The sequence below is a fragment of the Herpailurus yagouaroundi genome, unplaced genomic scaffold (assembly GCF_014898765.1).
Source record: "Herpailurus yagouaroundi ecotype Mexico unplaced genomic scaffold, PumYag 184, whole genome shotgun sequence".
In the NCBI taxonomy this organism is placed as follows: domain Eukaryota; kingdom Metazoa; phylum Chordata; class Mammalia; order Carnivora; family Felidae; genus Herpailurus; species Herpailurus yagouaroundi.
The window spans coordinates 35,301,306-35,321,862 of record NW_024412415.1 but is presented as its reverse complement, the minus strand read 5'-3'; the positions used below and the strand labels follow the sequence as shown (position 1 = coordinate 35,321,862).

The window sequence follows — 20,557 nt, the reverse complement described above, 5'->3', positions numbered from 1 at the left end:
GGGGGGGGATCCGGCCAATACGCGAGCTGGCTTAGGTTGGACCCTCTGCTCTCTTTAGACCTGAGACCACTAAAGTAGGCAGGCACCGGTGGCCTGGAGACTGGTTCCCACGTCCTTCCAAGTAGCCACCGCTCACCTCCGCCAGTCCCGCGGCTGAAGTTCTAAACTTTTCTTCCAGCAGGGAGAGGAAGGGTGTTAAGAAGTTTGAAAGGGAAGTCCCGCCCCCTTCCCGGATTCCGATTGGCCGGATCCGGCCCCACCCCCGCCAGGGCCGCGGGAGGATTGGCTGCGGAAGGGGAGCCCCACCGCAGGCCCGGAGCCGGGGGCAGCCGGGGGGCCCCCCAGGTGGCAGGTGGGGCCGGGACCGCCGGCGCCGCCTCCGTCGCCTCGCCGCGCGCTCGCAGCCCGCACACTTGAAGGTTCGCGCGCGGCTCGGGCGCGCCGCGCCGCCAGGAGCCGGACTGCCAAGACTTGGCCATGAAGAGTCTCAAGTCCCGCCTGAGGAGGCAGGAGGCGTCCGGCCCCGCGTCGTCCGGCGCCGCCGTCGCCACCGCCAGCGCGGTGAGTCCCATGGCCCGTGCGTGTCCTGGGCTGCCAGGGCTGCCGGCGCTGCCCTCCCGCGAGCCGCGGGGTCCTTTGCTCGGAAGCGCGCGCCGCCCTGCTCAGCCTCCTCTCAGCTCGTCCCTCTCCGTCGTCCCGGGGACTCCTCCTCCCTTGGGCCGGGGCTCGGCGTCGGCGCGGAGACCCTGGAGACCCTCCCCGTCGCCGCCACGGCACAGCGCCCGCCGCTCACCCCCAGGTCCCCGAAACTCCTGGATGAAACCCCGGCGCTCCGGGATTCAATTGGCCCTACTCCTCCCTCCATCCCGGGTTTCTGGCTCCCCTCTTCCCCGGCGACCCCGGCCCCTCCCCTCGCCCGGGGCTGGCCCGGTTCCCCACGCGCGTCCTGTCGGGCCGGGCCCGCGGGGGGCCGGGACGGGGCGGGGGACTAGCGCCCCACGATCCGGGCGGGCAGAGCAGCGGCCCGGGTGCCGGCCCGTCGCACTCCGCACCCTCCTCGGGTCCGAGACTCCGAGGCCCAGGGGACGTCGGGTGCTGGCCGCCGTCGCTGTATCACTGGGGAAGCTGGATTTCTGAGTGAGGCGGACGGACTAGGGCGCAGATGCAGACAAAGCATCGTAGGGAGCGGTCCTGGAAGTGGTGGTGACGCTGGGAAGGTGGTGGTCCTGCGGGGCCGAGCTTCACCTGTGGGACAGACGTGCGGGGGGACAGGAGGGCGACGCTCGGCAGCCCGGCCTCAGCGTGCACGCTCACGAGTACTCAGGGCCTCTCTCTAGTTGGCAGCAGATCAGAAATCTTGAGAAACAGCCTGACTGCAGATGTTGGGATTTGGATAATTTGGCAAGTCAGAAGAATGGCAGTGTCATCAAAATTCTGCGTTATTAAATGAAAGGTTGCTTTAAAAAGTCGCGAAGAGTCAGAAACGTACACGAGATGGGATGCCCAAACTGCCCTGTTTGCCCACTTGGAGTTACTAAAAGGGGCCTTTATAATGTGGCACAAATTGTACTAAATGATTCTATGTGCTTTTTGTGAGAATACTATTTAATCTGCTTCTGGTTAGGAGTTAATTCAGAATTGTGGCTTTCTCTTCGCCTACTTCTGCGATGATTTTACTCGGTCTTAACAGGACATGGTGGCAAAACTAGGCTCTTTAATTTCCAGTTAAAAAAAAAAAAGGAAAGTTATAGATGGCACGATACTTGATGATTTGAAGTTTAATAAAGCATGGACTTGTTTTATAAGCACATAAGAGATTTCTTTGCTTCACGTTGTTTTTTAAAATAATAGTTGACAAATATTTAGTGATATCAGAGGTCACCGTAGTTAAAGATTAAACTTTTTTGTAGTGCAGGTTGCCTTTCAGCTTTGTAAAAGATAAGCTTTTCTATATTTATTTGCTATATTTTCCCATTTTGTTTGGCTACAGATCCACATCCCACTGGGAGGTTTCTATACCTTAATTTTATCCTGTTTTCTCCTCTAGAAATGCAGAGTATTTAATTGTTATTGCTGTTAGCCTGCCAGTTTGCATTTTATACATTTGGAACATGAAGTGCATCTCTCCAACCTTAAATCTTTAGTATTTACTAAACTGAGCATTCTTTTTCTTAAAATAGCATAAAAATAAAGAGAAATACATAGTATAAAAAAGACAGAATCTGGCTGCTTAGAAAACGTGAACATTTTGGGGCGCCTAGGTGGCTCAGTCGGTTAAGCATGCAGCTCTTGGTTTCAACTCAGGTCCCGATATCATGGTTCGCAAGTTTGAGCCCTGCTTCATGCTCCATGCTGACAGCGCAGAGCCTGCTTGGGATTCTCTCCCTTTCTTTGCCCCTTCCCTGCTTATGCGCGCGTGCTCTCTCTCTCTCTCTCACTCTCTCTCAAAATAAATAAATAATAAAAAAGAAGAAGTGAGCATTTCTGTTTAAGTTAGACATTAGAATAAATTTTGTAAAATATTTCATTTTGTAAAATGAAAATAAATGAGTGTGATGATGAATAACACCAAACCAAGATAGAATGAAATGAATGTACAGGAGAAATAGATTCCTTTTGCTTTCAATCTATACCATAATCCCAAATGTCAGTCAGATTTGGTCACACGTGTATATATTGTTGGTGTTACCAGTTAATTGCATATTCCTTCAGAGTGTAGCACATACAAACAAATATGAATATAAATATTCACCCTTTATGGGAATGATAGCATACTGTACTATTCTATATCATTTTTTTAATTGTAAATAATTAGGCCCAATCAGAGCTTCTCCATTCAGATCCTTGCTGTAATATGCAATGATGAATAAACCTGTGTATATTTCAAGTTTGTGTGTGTATGTGCGTGTGTGTGTGCGTGTACACTTGTAGGATCAGTTTCTAAAAGAATTGCTGGGTTAAAGGATATGCGCATTTGTAATGGTGAAGAATGTTAAATTTCCTTCCTTACATCATGTACCCAATGTGTGAGAAATTATTTTTTCCATGCTTTTAAGAGCCTGCTGCATGTTTTCTTTGTTTCTTTCTTTCTTTCTTTCTTTCTTTCTTTCTTTCTTTCCTTCTTTCATCACAAAATTTTATTGAAAATCACTAAAGACCTAAATAAGGAGATAAATAACCATGTTTTGGATTGGAACACTCATTATCTTAAGAACATCAACTTTCAATTGGCCCATACATTCAATGCTATTCCAATCCAACTCCCAATAGATCTTTTCTCTTTTTCATGAACAGTTTATCCTTTGCATTTTTCTATTGGGTTCTGATTTTTTAAATTCATTTGTACATACTTTATGTCACGGAAATTAGCCATTTTAGTAGGAGTAATATTTTTTCTTAGTTGGTTATTCATCTTAGGACTTTGTTTATGGTGGCTTTTGCTATGCAGAAAGTGGTTATTTTTATGCAATTCAGTTTATCAACCTTTTGTGACTTTTAGGTTTACATTATATTTTCATCTTTTTACTCTGTAATATTAAGCAAAAAAAAATCTACCTAATTTCTTTTAGTTTTTAAATATATATATATCTTGCTTCCCCCCCTCCCTTTTACCCCCATGATTACCTAATTTGAATCTTAAAGCAGTCATTTAATTATCATGGTAATCATCATAATGTTCTCTGCACAACTTTGATTTGAGGAAGAAAAATCTTAACATGTGTATTTCATAAATCTTTTTCTTCTTGTATTTATTTAAGATTATTTATTTGAAAGAGATGCATTAACAATAGACTGAGGTATGTAAATATTTTATAGTATGTGAAATACAGATTATTAGCTTAACATGCTAAGTTATATGTAGAAAAAGTCATTTAAAATATTTTGAATAGTACCATGGTTATAAATATGCCAATGAGTTTAGAGTTCACTCAACAGTGGTTATGTTTATATATATATAAATGTAGTTCATAATTATAAATTGTGGGTAAAATACATTTGAGAGTTTGTCCTATACTAGATGAATCTGGAGATAGCTGCATCTTTTAATCATAAAATAAAACTATTTTTGTTGTTGACATTTATCTTAATCACTAAATTGGAGCTTCAGATTTCTGAAAGGGATAATTGAATGACTGTAAATGCTATTTCAAATCTAGTCAATTACATATGCAATTATATGTACAATTATGTATACAATTATGTGTACAGTGAGAATAGACTATTCCGTTTTCACCTAGTTCAGACTAGGAAAATTGAGTAATTAAAATTAAGAGACTGTATTTCCAGAACAGTCACAGTAACAAATACTGTTAACAGACATTTTGGAAGGGGGTTCCACTTAAACTGTACTTATGCTTATCATTTGTAGTGGAGTAAATGCAGATTGTTAGTTATCTCTGAGATGGGAGGTTCTGCAGTTAGTTTTCTGCTGTTTCTCTAGGCTACTCTGATTTGGGGGCAATGAATTTTATGAATGAGCAACCAAATACGTTCTAAAGCATCTTGTTAATATCTCAGTAACCTGAAAAAATATTGGTGTTTCCAAACACATTTAGAGTTACAGATACAGCAACTGAAAAATATCTTCAAAAAAATTCCTTTGATTCCCACTAAGAACACAAGTATGAGATGTTTAGAAAGTATAAAAGATTAAATTTTGTCTCAGTTATGATTTTGAGAAGCGTTTTCTGTTTTGGAGTACATTTGAAAAGATGTTAACATTATTATTATAACAATGATTTTTGGGTAATGTGAATAGTAAGAATTAAGATCACAAATTGTTACATTTAAACTCATGATACTTAATTGAGCATTGTTTACTCACTTTCATTTAGGATACCAACCTTTATTTTTGTTGTTTTCTTTTAAAGATTTTATTTTATTTTTTAAAGTAATCTCCACACCCAACTGGAGATCAAACTCACGACCCTGAGATCAAGAGTTGCATGCTTCATGACTGAGCCAGTCAGGCGCCCCCAGGATGCCAACCTTTAATTAAAAACGCTTAACTTAATTAAAATTTTGTTCAGACAATTTCCTAGAGTTATCCCTGCATTGCATTTCTTGTGGTTCTTGAAGGAAGATCACAATAAAGAAGCCCTGTTTTTATACTTTTGATTTTAACTGCAGGTGATCATGCTTATTTGAATTGCTGAATTTTATTATAATACTAGAGCAGGCAGTTGAGTTGGTACACAGGGAATTCAAGAACTTAAATGATGAGTAGTTAAGGATTTCTTTTTTAAGTTTATTTATTTATTTTGAGACAGAGAGAGGACAAGTGGGGGAGGATAAGAGAGGGAGAGAGAGAATCCCAAGCAGGCTCTGCACTGTCCTTGCTGAGCCCAATGTGGGGCTCGAACTCACAAACTGTGAGCTCATGACCTGAGCCAGAATCAAGAGTCAGATGCCTAACTGATTGAGCCACTCAGGGACCTGAGTAGTTAAGGATTTTAATTACTTCTTTTTTTTAAAAGTTTATTTATTTGTTTTGCGAGAGGGTGGGGAGGGGCAGACAGCAAGGGAGAGAGAGAGAATCCCAAGTAGGCTCTGCACTGTCAGCTCAGAGCCTGATGGGGTGGGGGTCGGGGGGGCAGGGGTTGATCCCATGAACTGTGAGATCATGACTTGAGCGGAAACTAAGAGGCGCTTGCTTAACTGAGCCACCCAGGCGCCCCTTAATTGCTTATTAATAAGAGTGAAATAATGATTGTAAATCTTTGTTTATTGTGCACGATCCACATTTTTCAAATTTAAAATTATTAGTTCAGGAATTGGACCCTATTTAGTTTGGAAAACGTTGATGGAACACATAAGTTAGGCTCAAGAGTGAATTATAATTAAGTCCTCTGTGAAGAAATAGGTAATTCCAAGTTGGAAGCAGAAAATGCGTAAGTGGAGCCTGGAATCCTCTGTCACACTAGAAAGCAAGGGGGCTATCAAAGGTTCGGACTCAGGAGCCAACTTGAAGAGGTTCCCACGTGGCCAGTGCTGGGACAGTTCCATCATCAATAAGGATAATGTGGCAGTGTACTAGTCTTTAAATCTGTGCATTCATAATAATGATTACAAAACAAAGAGAAACTTGTCACTTTTGGAGGATGTTAGGGAGCCGATGTATTCTTTTAAGAACCAGAAAATAAAGACAAAGAATGAAGTATGATACTTTTCCTTAAGCCAACCAAGTATTTGATGAGGGAGGTTTCTTTTTTATACAAGGTGTTTTCATCCCAGCTGATAGATGAAGTTGGGATGATGGAATTGGTATATGTCACAGTTTCCCAGCTCCTATTGAATTGATGGATCTAGAGCACAGACAGTGATTATCAGTGGCTACTAAGGTCTCAAAGGGAAAGACAACCAGATGGGTTGTTGTCTATTTCTCCCGATAGAAATATTCATTACTACCTATGGATAGTCTTGCCCAAAGAGCCTCCATTTAACAGAAAATACAGGTATAGAGCAACATGGGGATGCAGTGAATGTAATTGTGATCATGGGAAACTCTTAGAACAAATGGCTTAGTTTCTTCAAAAGTAAATTATAATAAGAAAAAAAAATGGAGAGATCTGGAGATTAAAAGAGATTTAAGAGACATATTAACCAATTGCAATGATAGACTTCATTTGGACCCTGATTAATCATAAAAATAAAATGAGGCAATGTAAACACTACCGGGATAAGTGATGGCATTGTGGAACCATTACCTAAAAAGATTTAAATGTGATAATGGTAGCGATGTGGTTATGTTTGCAAAGAGTTTTTATCTTTCAGAGAAACATTTAGAAGTATATTGTTTACAGATGAAACGATGTGAAGTCTGGGATTTGTTTCCAAATAATCTGTGAGTGGGCAGATGGGGGAAGTGAGTAGTAGGGGGTAGAGTTGAAACAGGGTTGGTCATGAATTCATTGTTGTAGTTGGCTGGTTCATGATACTGTTGTATTTACTTTTGTGATACTGTTGTATTTTGTGTATGTCCTAAAAATTCCGTAATGAGAAAGATCTAGCCACAGCCTTCAAAAGTTTTAAGAACCAGACATATAATGCAGTATGTTAAAAGCCAGGGAGTGATAGAGGTGTATATAAATTGCTGTGGGTGCACAGATGTGTAGGGTGGAGGAGGAGGAGGTGAAAAGGTGAAGCTTGAGCCTGGGCCACATAGACAGTTTGAAGGTTGTCCAGGCCAAAGAACAGCAAACGCAGTGGTGTAGAGCTGTGAAATTCCTTAGTGCATTGAGGGAGCATCAGATGTGGAAAGGAACCTTGGTGTTACCATAGAGGGTGGCACAGATGAGGTGCGGATGAAAATTTCAGAGTGAGGAGCTGGAGGGTGGCAGCTAGAGGGGAATAAAGGAAAGCTTTTCTTTTTTGTTAACTTGAACTAAGAATTTGAATTCCTGGGCGCCTGGGTGGCTCAATCCTTTGAGAGTCTGACATCGGCTCCGGCCCTGGTCTCACAGCTTGTGAGTTCGAGCCCCGCGTCGGGCTCTGTGTTGACAGCTCAGAGCCTGGAGCTTGCTTCGGATTTTGTGTCCCTCTCTTGCTCTGCTCCTCCCCTGTTCATGCTGTCTCTCTCTCTCTCTCTCTCTCTCTCTCTCTCTCTCTCTCTCTCAAGAATAAAGAATAAAGAATAAAGTTTAAGTCCTTGTTCAGACAGATTTCTCAATTGGTAAAATTTCATGTGAAGAAATTATTGTATGGGTAGGAGTTAACAAGTTTATCCTTCTTTTCTTTCCTGCTTAGAATGAGCTAATAGCCAGCAACATACTTGGTAAAGAAATCTACATCCAAGAATATTAAACTTAAACATTACAACTCCTGTGTTTCATCTCTATCCTATTAGAAGACTTAAGCATCCTGTTAGCAATCATGCAAACATTTGCCTTGACACCTAAGGCATATAATAAATTGTCGAACATTTCCACCTGCTTGAGCATAGTTATGTAAGAGCGATCAAATTGATTTCTGTAGGAAATTTGCCAAAAAATGATGGTTGAAATGCATTTCCTGAAATTATAAACAGAATGGCAGGATAATATACACTTGATGCCTCCTTATTCTGAATCGTAAAATAATTAAAAGCTTTATATAGCTTTTCTCTTCTAGGCTTAACTATATAACACAAAAAGACAAGAAAAGAATTACCCTTTTGTGGTCACAAAAACGGTTTTGTCTGTTGGATTTTTGTTAGCCTCGGAAGTCTTGACTATTAACGAACATTGATGAATTTATTTCAGAATGGTATAGTCTCCAAAGTGATGTGCAAAAGATGAGCCATGACAGTTACTAAAGCTGTGGTGAAGGATGAGATGGGATGAACTGTATAATCGAATCAGACCTGGCAAGTGCCCTGGAGGGAGAACAAGTGTATGACTGAAGCAGTCAAGATAAGTGACTGCCTATTGTTTTAAAAACCTTCCCCTCCCCGTGCCCTAAGAGTCATACATGTTCAGTATAGAAAACAAAATACAGTTGAAGATAAAGAATAAAATAAGTCACCCGCAATGCTTTTTACTATGCCATAAGCCACTGGTCATGCTCTTTTTAAAGATTGCATATTGCCTCTTTATTATTCAATCAGAATTTAATTATCTTGATAACAGTGATGATACATGTATCATTTTTTGGATCATCTTTGATTCTGATAAGCTTTGTACTTAAAATTATAAGTAATTTGAAATGATTTGAGCAGATACAAATGTCCCACCAGGAATACTTAGCAAATACTAGTCAATTACGTAAAAAGAAATTATTGATAAGAAATCCAAGTGCCAATAGGCAGTATGTACTGAGCGTGTATGTCCCGGCATCGTTTAAAGTGTTTTGCATTGGCTTACTTAATCCTGACAGCAACCCTAAGGAGTGGGTACTATTGCTGTCATTTTACAGACAAAATTAAGTAATTTGCGTGCCTAAGGTGTCATAGCTAATAAGTGGACATCAGGTAACCTGACTCTGGAACTCACGTTTTTAACCATGTGAACTGATAGGATTTCCAAGAGATGGCATTTGAATCTTAAACCATGTATGTACCGACGAAAATGAGAGAGAGGAAGGTTTAGAGGGAAGGAAGGCCTTTTATGCTAAGTCTCAAAACCAATTTGTGTTCCTTCCAGCAGTGTAGAAATTGTTGCATTCACTACACCCTTCCAAAATGGGCAGTATCATTTAAACCCATTTGTCGACCTGATCGGAAAAAAATTACAGCTTTAATCTGGGTTTTTGATTGCTAGGGAGTGTGAACATATTTCTAGGCTTATTGCCACTTTTAGTTTTTGTACTTAATTTTGTGATAATTGATACATTAAGAATCTTGGATTTTTTACATTCACTGTGGAGTGTAACTAGTGGTATAAAAGTCTTTAATTTGTCCTATTCAACTTTTGTCTTGAATTCTGCTTTGTCATATTTTGTGATACTATCCCTTTTTGCTTTTGCGTGTATGTGTGTGTGTGTGTGTGTGTGTGTGTGTGTGTGTCTTTGCCCAACATATTATCCTAGCATTCTTGGTTTTAAATATTTTGGAGGACAAATTGGTGAAGCAAGATCTGAGAATCCAGTAGAACTAAAAATTGTGGGTTTACTAGCTGGAGGTGTGTGCACACAAGTGTGTACCATAGGGTATATAGTTTCTTGGCGGGGGAGGATGATACATTTTTAATACTGACCTTATTGATATGTTGTCAAGGTTTGACAAATTAACATTTTATATTTAAAAAAGCACTTTATGAAATATCGACATTCATGGCAATGGCTAAGTAGATACATGTGGAAAAGGGAGTGTTTTCTTAGCTTCAGAAAAGCCAAATTGTGGGCCAAAGAATGTCCACTCATACCTCTTGAAACCTTGTCTGAGGCAATATGGAGGCAGGGCAGTGTGTCCGCCCACTTGGGTTTGAATCTTGCTGCCCCTTTGTGACCTTGGACAAGTTACTTAAATATATTTGTTTCCTCATTTGGAAAGTGGAATTATTAATTAAAGTTAAGAACTGAATAAATGTTAGTTCTTATTATTATGAACTGAAAAATCTCACCAAAGGTCTTTCCATTTTTCCCCTTATAACCAGCTGAAAGGCAGTCTTTCCTGATCTTTTCCTTTCCAATTAATACATGCCCTTGTGGCCTTTTAGATCTGGATCTTCAAAGGACCATCTGCTCCAGTCTCTTGCCCCTAAGGATATAAGTGGTGTCTCTATGTTTTACTTATTAAAAAACCAAACAAACAATGTTTCTGAGGGATGAGAAGATGAGGAAGATAGGAGGCTGGAAGTCGGGTGGGGGAATTCTTTAAACACATGCTACAAAGTACTAACTGCTGTGACAGGGGAATGGGTCTCTGCCGTCTCCGTGCGGATCCCGTCTGGGGCTGAGGAGTCGGTGCAGGTGTTTTCCAGCAGGATGAGCCTGCTGCTGCTGCTTTTTGAAACTTGGAGGTGAGAGTCACACAACACAAAGTTAATCAGTCACAAAGTGAACAACTCGGTGTCATATAGGGTGTTCCCAGTGTTGTGTAACTGCCATCTCTGTCTAGTTCCAGAACGTTTTCGTCACCCCAGAAGGAAACCCTGTACCCATTAAGCAGTTGCTTATGCGATCCAGGAAAGGAAGAAACTGCTGTCCGAGGCAACAGCAAGAGAGCAAAGGCACGGGGCAGAAAAGTGTCAAGAGTGGGGGAAGAGGGCAGTTGGTTTGTCAGTTTAGCTTTGGTGGCTCCTAGAATGAGTAATAAATAGGTGGGGGATTGAGTAGGAGATAGGCAGGAGGGGAAGTTGGGACTAAATCTCAGAATGGCTTAAAATACGCCATATTTTAAGAGTGTTGGACTTTGTCCCGTGTATTCAGAATTTGGGAATCACACGATCAACTGTGCTTCGGATGGATTACTTGATAGGCCTGTTTAAGAGGGATTGTAGGGGCTCAAGCTTGGCGGGCCGGTGGATGGTTCATGAGGCTGCCGGTGGATAGTGTAGGCAGGAATCCCCGAGGGCCCAAATCCTTACAGTGCTGTAAGGGAGAGAGATCCTTACAGTGCTGTAAGGGAGAGAGAGGAGGGCACTGTTAGAGACATGCTATCTGAGACCCAGAGAAGTTGTGACTTGTTAAAGTCACAGTCAACAGACAAGAGCCCTTGCTTGCTGGCCCTCAGCGAGCCCCAGTGAGTCCCCCAGGGCATGATGCGGTGTGCGGGAGGCATAGTCCCTGACCAGAGGTAATTGTGTGCTAGAACACCGCCTGTGTCTTCTTGAAGGCCGGCAAGTTGGCATTGTTTTAAAGTGAGCTTGATTTATAACCAGTTTGGATGAATAGCTCAATATTCTGATGATGCTGTTTGCAAAATACTTTTGAAAGTTTAATTTGCTATTCTAATAATCTTTATAAGCACAGATTTTGAGCACATATCTAATTTGTGCTAATAAAAGTTTTCTCCAACTTTTATTATGAAAATTTGAAATATAAAATAGTACAGTGGATTAGGACCTACTTGCTCACTACTTAGATTCAAGAGTCAAAATTCTGCTGTATTTGCTCTATCTATCTATATGTAATATATACACACATTTTTCATTAAGTCTCTTGAGAGTTGCAGACATTATATTTTACCTTTAAATACTGTAGCATCCATCACTTAAGGATAAGATATCTTCTTATCTATGATATAATACTGATATTTTATTTATTTATTAAAAAAATTTTTTTTCAACGTTTTATTTATTTTTTTTGGGACAGAGAGAGACAGAGCATGAACGGGGGAGGGGCAGAGAGAGAGGGAGACACAGAATCGGAAGCAGGCTCCAGGCCCTGAGCCATCAGCCCAGAGCCCGACGCGGGGCTCGAACTCACGGACCGCGAGATCGTGACCTGGCTGAAGTCGGACGCTTAACTGACTGCCCCACCCAGGCGCCCCTAATACTGATATTTTAAAGGAGTTTGTGACCACTAAACCAGCCCTGCAAGAAATATTAAGGGAGACTCTCTGAGGGGGCAAAAGATGAAAAAAAAAAAAAATATATATATATATATATAAATAAATACCAAAAGCAACAAAAGATTAGAAAGGATCAGAGAACACCACCAGAAACTCCAACTCTACAAGCATCATAATGGCGATAAGTTCATCTTTCAGTACTCACTCTAAACGTCAATGGACTCAATGCTCCAGTGAAAAGACGTAGGGTAACAGAATGGATAAGAAAACAAGACCCATCTCTATGCTGTTTACAAGAGACCCACTTTAGACCTAAAGACACCTACAGATTAAAAATAAGGGGATGGAGAACCACCTATCATGCTAATGTTCAACAAAAGAAAGCCGGAATAGCCATACTTATATCAGACAATCTAGACTTTAAAGACTGTATCAAGAGACGCAGAAGGGCGTTATATCTTTTTTTTTTTTTTATTTCTTGTATTGTTGCTTTTGGTTTCTTATATTGGTCTATTTCATAAGAATTTTTATCAAAATCAATGCTTTTGTTTGACAAATTATTCTATGATTTTCCTTTTCCTTGTGTAAATAGAAGGAAAATGTGATGCAGTTTTAGAAGCATCTTTCATTTTAGTGTCATACCATATAAGTAGAGATATTCTATAGGCAAAAGATCAGGATTAAGAAGATGCCCGAAAATCTTGGTTTGAGTCCAGGCGCTGCGATTGAAAAGCTCTGTGACCTTGGGCAAGTTACTTCGGAAGTTCCAATTCTTTCTCTTGTAAGGTGGGGATGATTTTACTTGCCTTTCTACCCTATCAGAGATTATAGGTAACTAAAAAGAATGCCAACATTTTGGAAGCTGTACAACAATGTAAATAGAAATTTCAGCAGTGGTTGTTATCTGTCAGTTAAAACAATTACATTAGTTTTTGTTAGGTGTACCTAAAATTGTATTGATCCTATTCTGAAAATATAGAAAGCGTTGCTCACATCGTGATGGGGTGAAGAGTAAAGTTTATTGTTTATATGTGGAATGAAAAGACCTTCTGAATTCTAATTTGAATTGCTTTTTTCTAATGTTTGCATGAATAGAGAATAAGACTAAGAAAAGTACAACTTTTGTTTTTGTACAAGGGGATTTTGAGTTGGTTAGCTGAATTTAAAAATACACTTGCAAGGGAGAAGTCTTTGTCAGGTTATTACAAAATGCATATTTTTCCCCACTGAACTTTGCTGGGGTAACACAATGAATGACTACTTTGGAGGCTGTGGAGAAAAGGGCAGAGTTGAAACTATGGCTAGTATTTTGTATTTCTGACCGTCACAGGCTTCTCATTCCAGGGGTATCTCTCACAGCTATCAACATGTTCTTTCTGCTGTTAGTACCAATAGGCAGGATCCTGGCTCTTTTTTTTTTTTTTTTTTTTTTTTTGCTGGAGACAAGACTTTGGAATTCTATTGAGGGACACGCTACTTATATATTTGCCACTGTATAGGTTATAATTACTTTGAGACTAAAAATTTCAGCACAGTTCAGTTCCTCCACTATTTAACAGATTTGGTCTTCACAGTTTTATTGCCTGCCCTCAATTTTTTTGTGTCACTTCTAGGAGCTGTTATCCAGCTCCCTTGCAGACTGCCCCAGAATTTTTAGCTCAAGGGTAGCTGAGATTTAGAAAGACTTTCTTCTCTGCCTAGGGGGAAGAATTTCCTGAAGGCCACAAACGTATTTATGATCTGTTACATTGTATTTTCATTCAAAAATGTTTATTTAGCACTGACTATACGTCAGGTTCTTTTCCTCCCTCCCTTCCTCCCTTCCTTCCTCCCCTCTTCTTTTCTCCTTTCTTTTTCTCCTCTCTTTCCCCTTGCCCGCCTTCTTTTTCCTCCTCTTCCTTCCCTTCCTCCTTTCTCTTTCCTGCTCCCTCTTCCTCCTTTCTCTTTCTTCCTCCTCTTTTCTCTTTTCTCTTTCCTCCTCCTCCTCCTCCTCCTCCTCCTCCTCCACCACCACCACCACCACCACCACCACCACCACCACCTGATTTGTGTGGTGCCGATGGGAACTATCTTAAACCAAAGTCAGTCAGCTGAATCCTTCCTGAGAGGCCCTGCCAGCCTGATCCCAGGGTCATATCCTTAGTCCTAGTTTTTCTTAAATGAACTTTGGATGGAATAATCTATATATGAGCTAGTTTTTTATTTGGCCTATTTACCTCTCCTCCAATCTGCGTATTTGGAATCAAACTGGAGTTTTGTGTTATGGAAATCGTCACTGGTTTCAGAGTTCTTTGCTTCTGTTTTCCCCAGGCATTATGATTTAGCACTAAAGTGGCACTAACCTTTATTTCCACTTTAATGGTTCATTATTTCCTAAAGGTTCAACCTTTTGTTGTGACTAGAACACTGGCCCCCAAAGAGGTGACAGTTTTGCAAAAACATGTTTCTTTTTTTGAACTTCAGCTCACTTTTTTATTTAACTAATTTTAGAATTCATGTAATTTTCCCCCGAGTTGTAAAATAACTTTACACTTTATTTCTTTAATACATTTAAATATTTGATTTTTAGAGTTAGAAAGGACCTTTCAGGTTTTCTGATCCAGTGGCAAGATAACCTTCAAGCTTTTCAGCCACGACCCACAGTTAAGTGTACATTTTCTCTTGTGACGCAGAGGTGTGGTAGACAGAATTCTGAAAACGATCCTCCACGATCTCCCCCATCCCCAGGACTTTGAATATGATGAGAAAATATGCCCACCATTATGTTGCTATGTGGCAGATGAGATTTTGCAGATGTCATTTAAGGTTGTAATCACTTGACTTTGGGTCGGCCAAAAAGGAGATTATCCAGGTGGACCTGTTCTAATCACTTGAACTTTTGAAAACCAGATTTTTCTCTGGCTCACAGCAGAACTGGAAGTCAGAGAGTTTTGAAGGACAAGAGAGACTGGTCATGTTGTTGCTGGCCTTGAGGGGGTACGGGGTTGTGGGAGAAGGAATGCCAGTGGCCTTCAAGAGCTGTGGGAGAGAGGCTCCGACGGCCAGCAGGGAGACAGGTGCCACAGAACTACAGCTGGAGGGAACTGAGTTCTGCCAACAACCTGAACGAGCCTGGAAGCATTTGTCCCCAGGTAAGAGCCAAGCCTGGCTGGTGACTTTGGCTTTGGGAGACCCTAAGCAAAGAAGCCAGTTGGTCCCACCTGGGCTTCTAACCTACACAACTGTGAAGTAATAAGTAAGTGTGTTTTCAAGCCTCTAAGCTTGTAGGGATTTTTTTACACAGCAGTAGAAAACTAATACGCAAGACTATTTTGCAACCATATGAAGAAGTTCTGTGGAAGAGATAGAGTTCTTACAAGTGAAAAAGTCAGAATAAAAAACAGAGGTGCAACCTGATAGTAGTCATATAAAACATTCACTCGGGAAGAGATCAGCAGGGAATATACAAAGATGATCATCATTACGAATTATGAGATTTTTATTTTCTGGTTTTTTTTTTTGTCATGATGTGACTTGTTGTAACTAAAATAGACTTATATTTTTTTAACGTTTGTTTATTTTTGAGAGAACAGAGCATGAGCGGAGTAGGGGCAGAGACGGACGGAGACACAGAATCTGAAGCAGGTCCAGGCTCTGAGCTGTCAGCACAGACCCACGAACCGTGAGATCATGACCTGAGCCGAAGTCGGACGCTTAGCCAACTGAGCCACCCAGGCGCCCCTAAAACAGACTTATATTAATAGCATTTATAATGAACTGATTTATATAAAACTAGGAACCTAATTTGGGAATTTATTACTGGGAACATACAAATCATTGGCCTTGAAAGATTCTTGCTGGCAAGTGTCACATGTGAAAAACTTCTGAACGTTCCTCCTAATATTGTTTAACGACTGAATATATCATGAAGCTCATGGGTAGCAAGAACCTGTGGGTAATTAGGTAAAAGCCCTGTATTTCCTAACATTTGCCACCTCATTCATTTGCTGGGGAAACAGCTCTTGCTGGCCCATGTTATATTGACAGGGAGAACGCACAGGCCTGCATGTTGTTTTTGAAAAAGAGAGTCCACAGAGAGGTCTAAGAGTGGCTTGGAAAGATAGACTTAAAGTCGCTTGTGTGTGGCCTTTAAAATAAAGATGTGCAAGGACTTCTTATTGCTTGCCTTCAAGCCACTTTGAGTCCTTCATCCCTCTTAGAGTGAAGGCTTTATTTACTGTAAGGGCCCTGTAAGTTCAGCTTTTATTAGAGCGTTTTCTGTACACACAACTGAGGAAGTAGAATAGCAGTTTTCCTAATTGCTTAGATCTAATTACATTCCTGCTGCTAAACTGATGGCGTGGGAAAGGATGCGTCACAGAGGAGGAAGGCACTACACTTAGGGTCCATTAGAGAGGCTTTTGGGTGTGGTGGGTTGGGCTGTACCCCTAAGACAAAGGAAGTGTCTCATTTAACGCAATGAGCCTGTCTTGTTGGGTTTTTGTTGTTATTATTGGTTCTGACCTGTAAGATCAACTTTCCTGTGTCTGCTCCTGACTGCACAGCGTGGTAGATACTCCTCAAAGAGGGCTAGAGAAGGAATGTTGTTGTCGTGGAGATGAGACCGTATCCTCCGAGTTATCCTGGAGTTGGACTGATTTATTAAAACCAACATTGCCAGCCACCTAGGGTACTATTGCTTTTCATCGTCCCTGGGCGATAACACTGATTCAGTTAAATAGCAGTAATTGGAAATAAATGCCTAAAATGGCAACATTTCCATTTCAAGTGTGAACGCACGTGCTTGAAAATTACAAACCACTTTTATTTTTATTATTTTATTTTATTTTATTTTTTTAACGTTTTATTTATTTTTGAGACAGAGAGAGACAGAGCATGAACGGGGGAGGGGTAGAGAGAGAGGGAGACACAGAATTGGAAGCAGGCTCCAGGCCCTGAGCCATCAGCCCAGAGCCCGACGCGGGGCTCGAACTCATGGACCGCGAGATCGTGACCTGAGCCGAAGTCGGCCGCCCAACCGACTGAGCCACCCAGGCGCCCCTACAAACCACTTTTAAACACCAGGCCAACTTTATAAAGGACAGTTTCGGGAGCTTTCTGGAATGCCTGACTTCTCCTCCTTCACAATTTCAAAACTTTTAAGTGTTCTGAGTGTGTGCTTATCGGTGACTCTTTCTGCTGAGTTCCCCTGTCCCTGTTTGGTACCATCCCTCCTAACGGGCTAAGCAGACCCTGTTGGTTCTTTGAGGGGACGCAGATGATGAGTGGGGTGGCAAGTGCCATCATGGCTTAGAACAGGACAGACCTTGGGCATGTGGAAATCAGTGTGCTGTTTTCTGCTTGGTGCAATTCCTGCTGAATGGGAGGTGAGATTAAAACAACAGGCTCTTGCCTCCTATTTTGGCTCATTTCCTGATCCTGAATGAGTCCCTCCTTAAATTTGGTACCCTAAGCAAATCTCTCCCTTAATCCTGGTCCTGGCTTTGCTCATTGGTGCCTCATTTGATTCGCAAGTTACCCCATCTTCTTTTCTCTGAAGGAGAAACTATTCTTTTTTGCCCAGAGAATCTACAGCGAGGGTCTTTAAATTGGTTCTTGTGTATATGACTTGACTTGGCCACTGCGATCACAGATTTATACATGAATGTAAGAATATTCAGTTTATAAAGATTCATAAAGTTTCTTAGGCAGTTGAAGTAGTTTGATTTGTGTATAGCATCTTAGTAATGTAAGTATTGTGAAAATAGTTTAGATCAGCAAATATCACATGACTGTGATTGCTACCTTTTCTAAAGTGTTATCTGTTGTTTTTTTTTTTTTTTTAATTGTCCAGGGAATATTCTGATTCTGATTGGTTGTGCTTACTTTTTTTTTTTTTTTAACATCACCCTTATCTATTTTTTAAAAATGTTTATTGGTTTATTTTGAGAAAGAGAAAGAGAGTTTATGAAAGGGCGAGGCAGAGGGAGGGAGAGAATCCCTGGGGCTTAGATACATATCTCAAACCGAATTCTAGAGCCAATAGTATCAATTTAGTTGAACTTCTAACACAGTTATCTTTCCTATTGATTTCAAAAATATGGCAGAATTTTTGGTTAAATTATATAAATTAGCAGGACTCTATCATCAGTGGAATTTTGAAGTTTTTTGTTTTATTGTTTTTTGAATTTTGAGTTTTAAAAAAAAATTTTTTTTTCCCAACGTTTATTTATTTTTGGGACAGAGAGAGACAGAGCATGAACGGGGGAGGGGCCGAGAGAGAGGGAGACACAGAATCGGAAACAGGCTCTAGGCTCTGAGCCATCAGCCCGAGATCGTGACCTGGCTGAAGTCGGACGCTTAACCGACTGCGCCACCCAGGCGCCCCTGAATTTTGAGTTTTTAATATGTAGCCACTTGAGAATTTGGTATATATCTTACACATCTATAAAGTTTGCATTTTAGAATCATTTGAACAAACTTTTAAAGCAACATTAGTTTATATTGCAAATGATAAGACCAAATTATTTTTGCTTTAATTCATCTCTTTATGGCAGCGGTTCTCAACTTGCAGGCACCTTTGTTCCCATGGGGACATTTGGCAATGTCTGGAGACATTTTTGGTTGTCACAACTTGGGGGGTACTATGATGTCTAGTGGGAAGACGCCAGGCATGCTGCTAACCCTCTTATAATGCGTAGGACAGTCCCTCTGCAACAAAAACTTAACATGGTTCAAAATGTCAATAATGCCAAGGTTGAGAAACCCTGCCTTATATGTCATCATAGCAAAGTATAGTTTCTGTAGTCCTTTGCATTTTCCATTTTTCCACCACTTAGGTGAACCAGAATTTTTAAAAAAGTGCTTTTGTCACGATAGTTAGTAGATTGATTACAAAAATGGCCCTATTCTGTACCTTTCCTTGTATCCACAGGCTGCAATGTGACTATCTGTTTCCCTGCTTCTTGAGTCTAGGTTGTGCTTTGGACACTAGAAGGTGTTGGAAATGACGTTGAGTCTGGGTATCAAAGATTTTTCATGCTTCTGTTCTCTCTTATGAGCGAGCCCATGCCACACTGCTAGTTAGCAGTTGCTGCTTTTGCCCTGTCGGCAAGCCACTCACCAGACATGGGAAAGAGACCATCCTAGACCAGCCAGGCCCCAACCCCCTTGGGCAGGTGGTAGTAGAGGCCTGTGTGGGCCTGAGATTACTCAGTCTGGCCCGGCACAGCAGAACTGCCCAGTTGACCTGCAGACTTGTGAGCAATAGTAAATGGTCGCTGTTTTAAATCACTGTTTGGTTTTGCAGCAATAGAAAACTGATACGTGATGAAATAATAACACTTTTGTGGGAGAATGGACATTTTTGCCTTTTCCTCTGATTATTAATAATGCCAGGCAGAGGGCTTGTTAAAAAAGCCTTGATATGGGATTGCATTTGTTGTCTTCATGTTTTACAGACAGGAAAGCCATAAAGAATTTTTTTTAATATGAGATTTATTGTCAAACTGGTTTCCATACAACACCCAGTGCTCATCCCAACAGGTGCCCTCCTCAATGCCCATCACCCACCCTCCCCTCCCTCCCACCTCCCATCAGCCCTCAGTGTATTCTCACTTGTTAAGAATCTCTTATGGTTTGGCTCCCTCCCTAACTTTTTTTTTTCTTTCCCCTCCCCCACGGTCTTCTGTTAAGTTTCTCAGGATCCACGTAAGAGTGAAAACATATGCTCTCTGTCTTTCTCTGTATGACTTATTTCACTTAGCATAACACTCTCCAGTTCCATCCACGTTGCTACAAAAGGCCATATTTCAATCTTTCTCATTGCCAAGTAGTATTCCATTGTGTACATAAACCACAATTTCTTTATCCATTCATTAGTTGATGGACATTTAGGCTCTTTCCATAATTTGGTTATTGTTGAAATAAAGATTGAAGTCAAGTGAACAAAGGGGAGAAGGTGGAAGGAGATTAAATCCGTGATGTCTTGGGGTCTGGATCATGTTTGGGTAATGGTTTTGGATTATATTTGGATCCCAGGCTAAAGAGTTTAGCAGATCAGTTTTTTGTTTTGTTTTGTTTTGTTTTGTTTTTGTTTATAGAACATCCCATGTATTGGGTTTGTTTGATTGCTTCCTGATTATTACTTCTAGGTTCAATATTTGTGGCAAGAATACAACTACTAGAGGGTTTTAAGGAAAGGAGTGACATAATCTGACTTGTTTTAAAACATATTCTGACTGCTGTGTGGAGAATAACTGTAGGGAGTGGGGGACAAGGGTGGAAGCAAGGAGACCATTAGTAGGTTATCATAATCCAGACGAGGATGCTGAAACCAGAAAAAAATGTAAAGTATAATAAATCTTATTGCTTTGGAGTAAATTCGTTTATGCTAGGCTATTTTTAAAACTTTCTTTTGTATTTTCCATATGCTCTCACTTGAGAAGTAATGAGACTTTAAAAATTGGCTTATAGAATCCTAGGTCTATTTTTTAAAATTTATTTGGATTTTATTTTATTTATTTTTTATTTTAGAGAGAGAGAGCATGAGTAAGGGTGAGGGGCAGAGGGAGAGAGAGAGAAAATCTTAAGCAGGTTCCACGCTCAGTGTGGAGCTCGATCCCATGACCCTGGGATCATGACCCAAGC

General features: G+C 40.9%; 1 protein-coding gene across 1 annotated transcript in view; it reads left to right on the top strand.

Moving 5' to 3' along the window:
• The first annotated feature begins 360 nt into the window (after positions 1 to 360).
• Positions 361 to 20,557, top strand: part of UACA (uveal autoantigen with coiled-coil domains and ankyrin repeats) — a 98,610-nt gene continuing 78,413 nt past the window's right edge. The window contains exon 1 of the mRNA XM_040493125.1: positions 361 to 561. Coding sequence (XP_040349059.1) covers positions 478 to 561 — 84 coding nt within the window. The 5' untranslated portion in view covers positions 361 to 477. The remainder of the gene's footprint in view (positions 562 to 20,557) is intronic.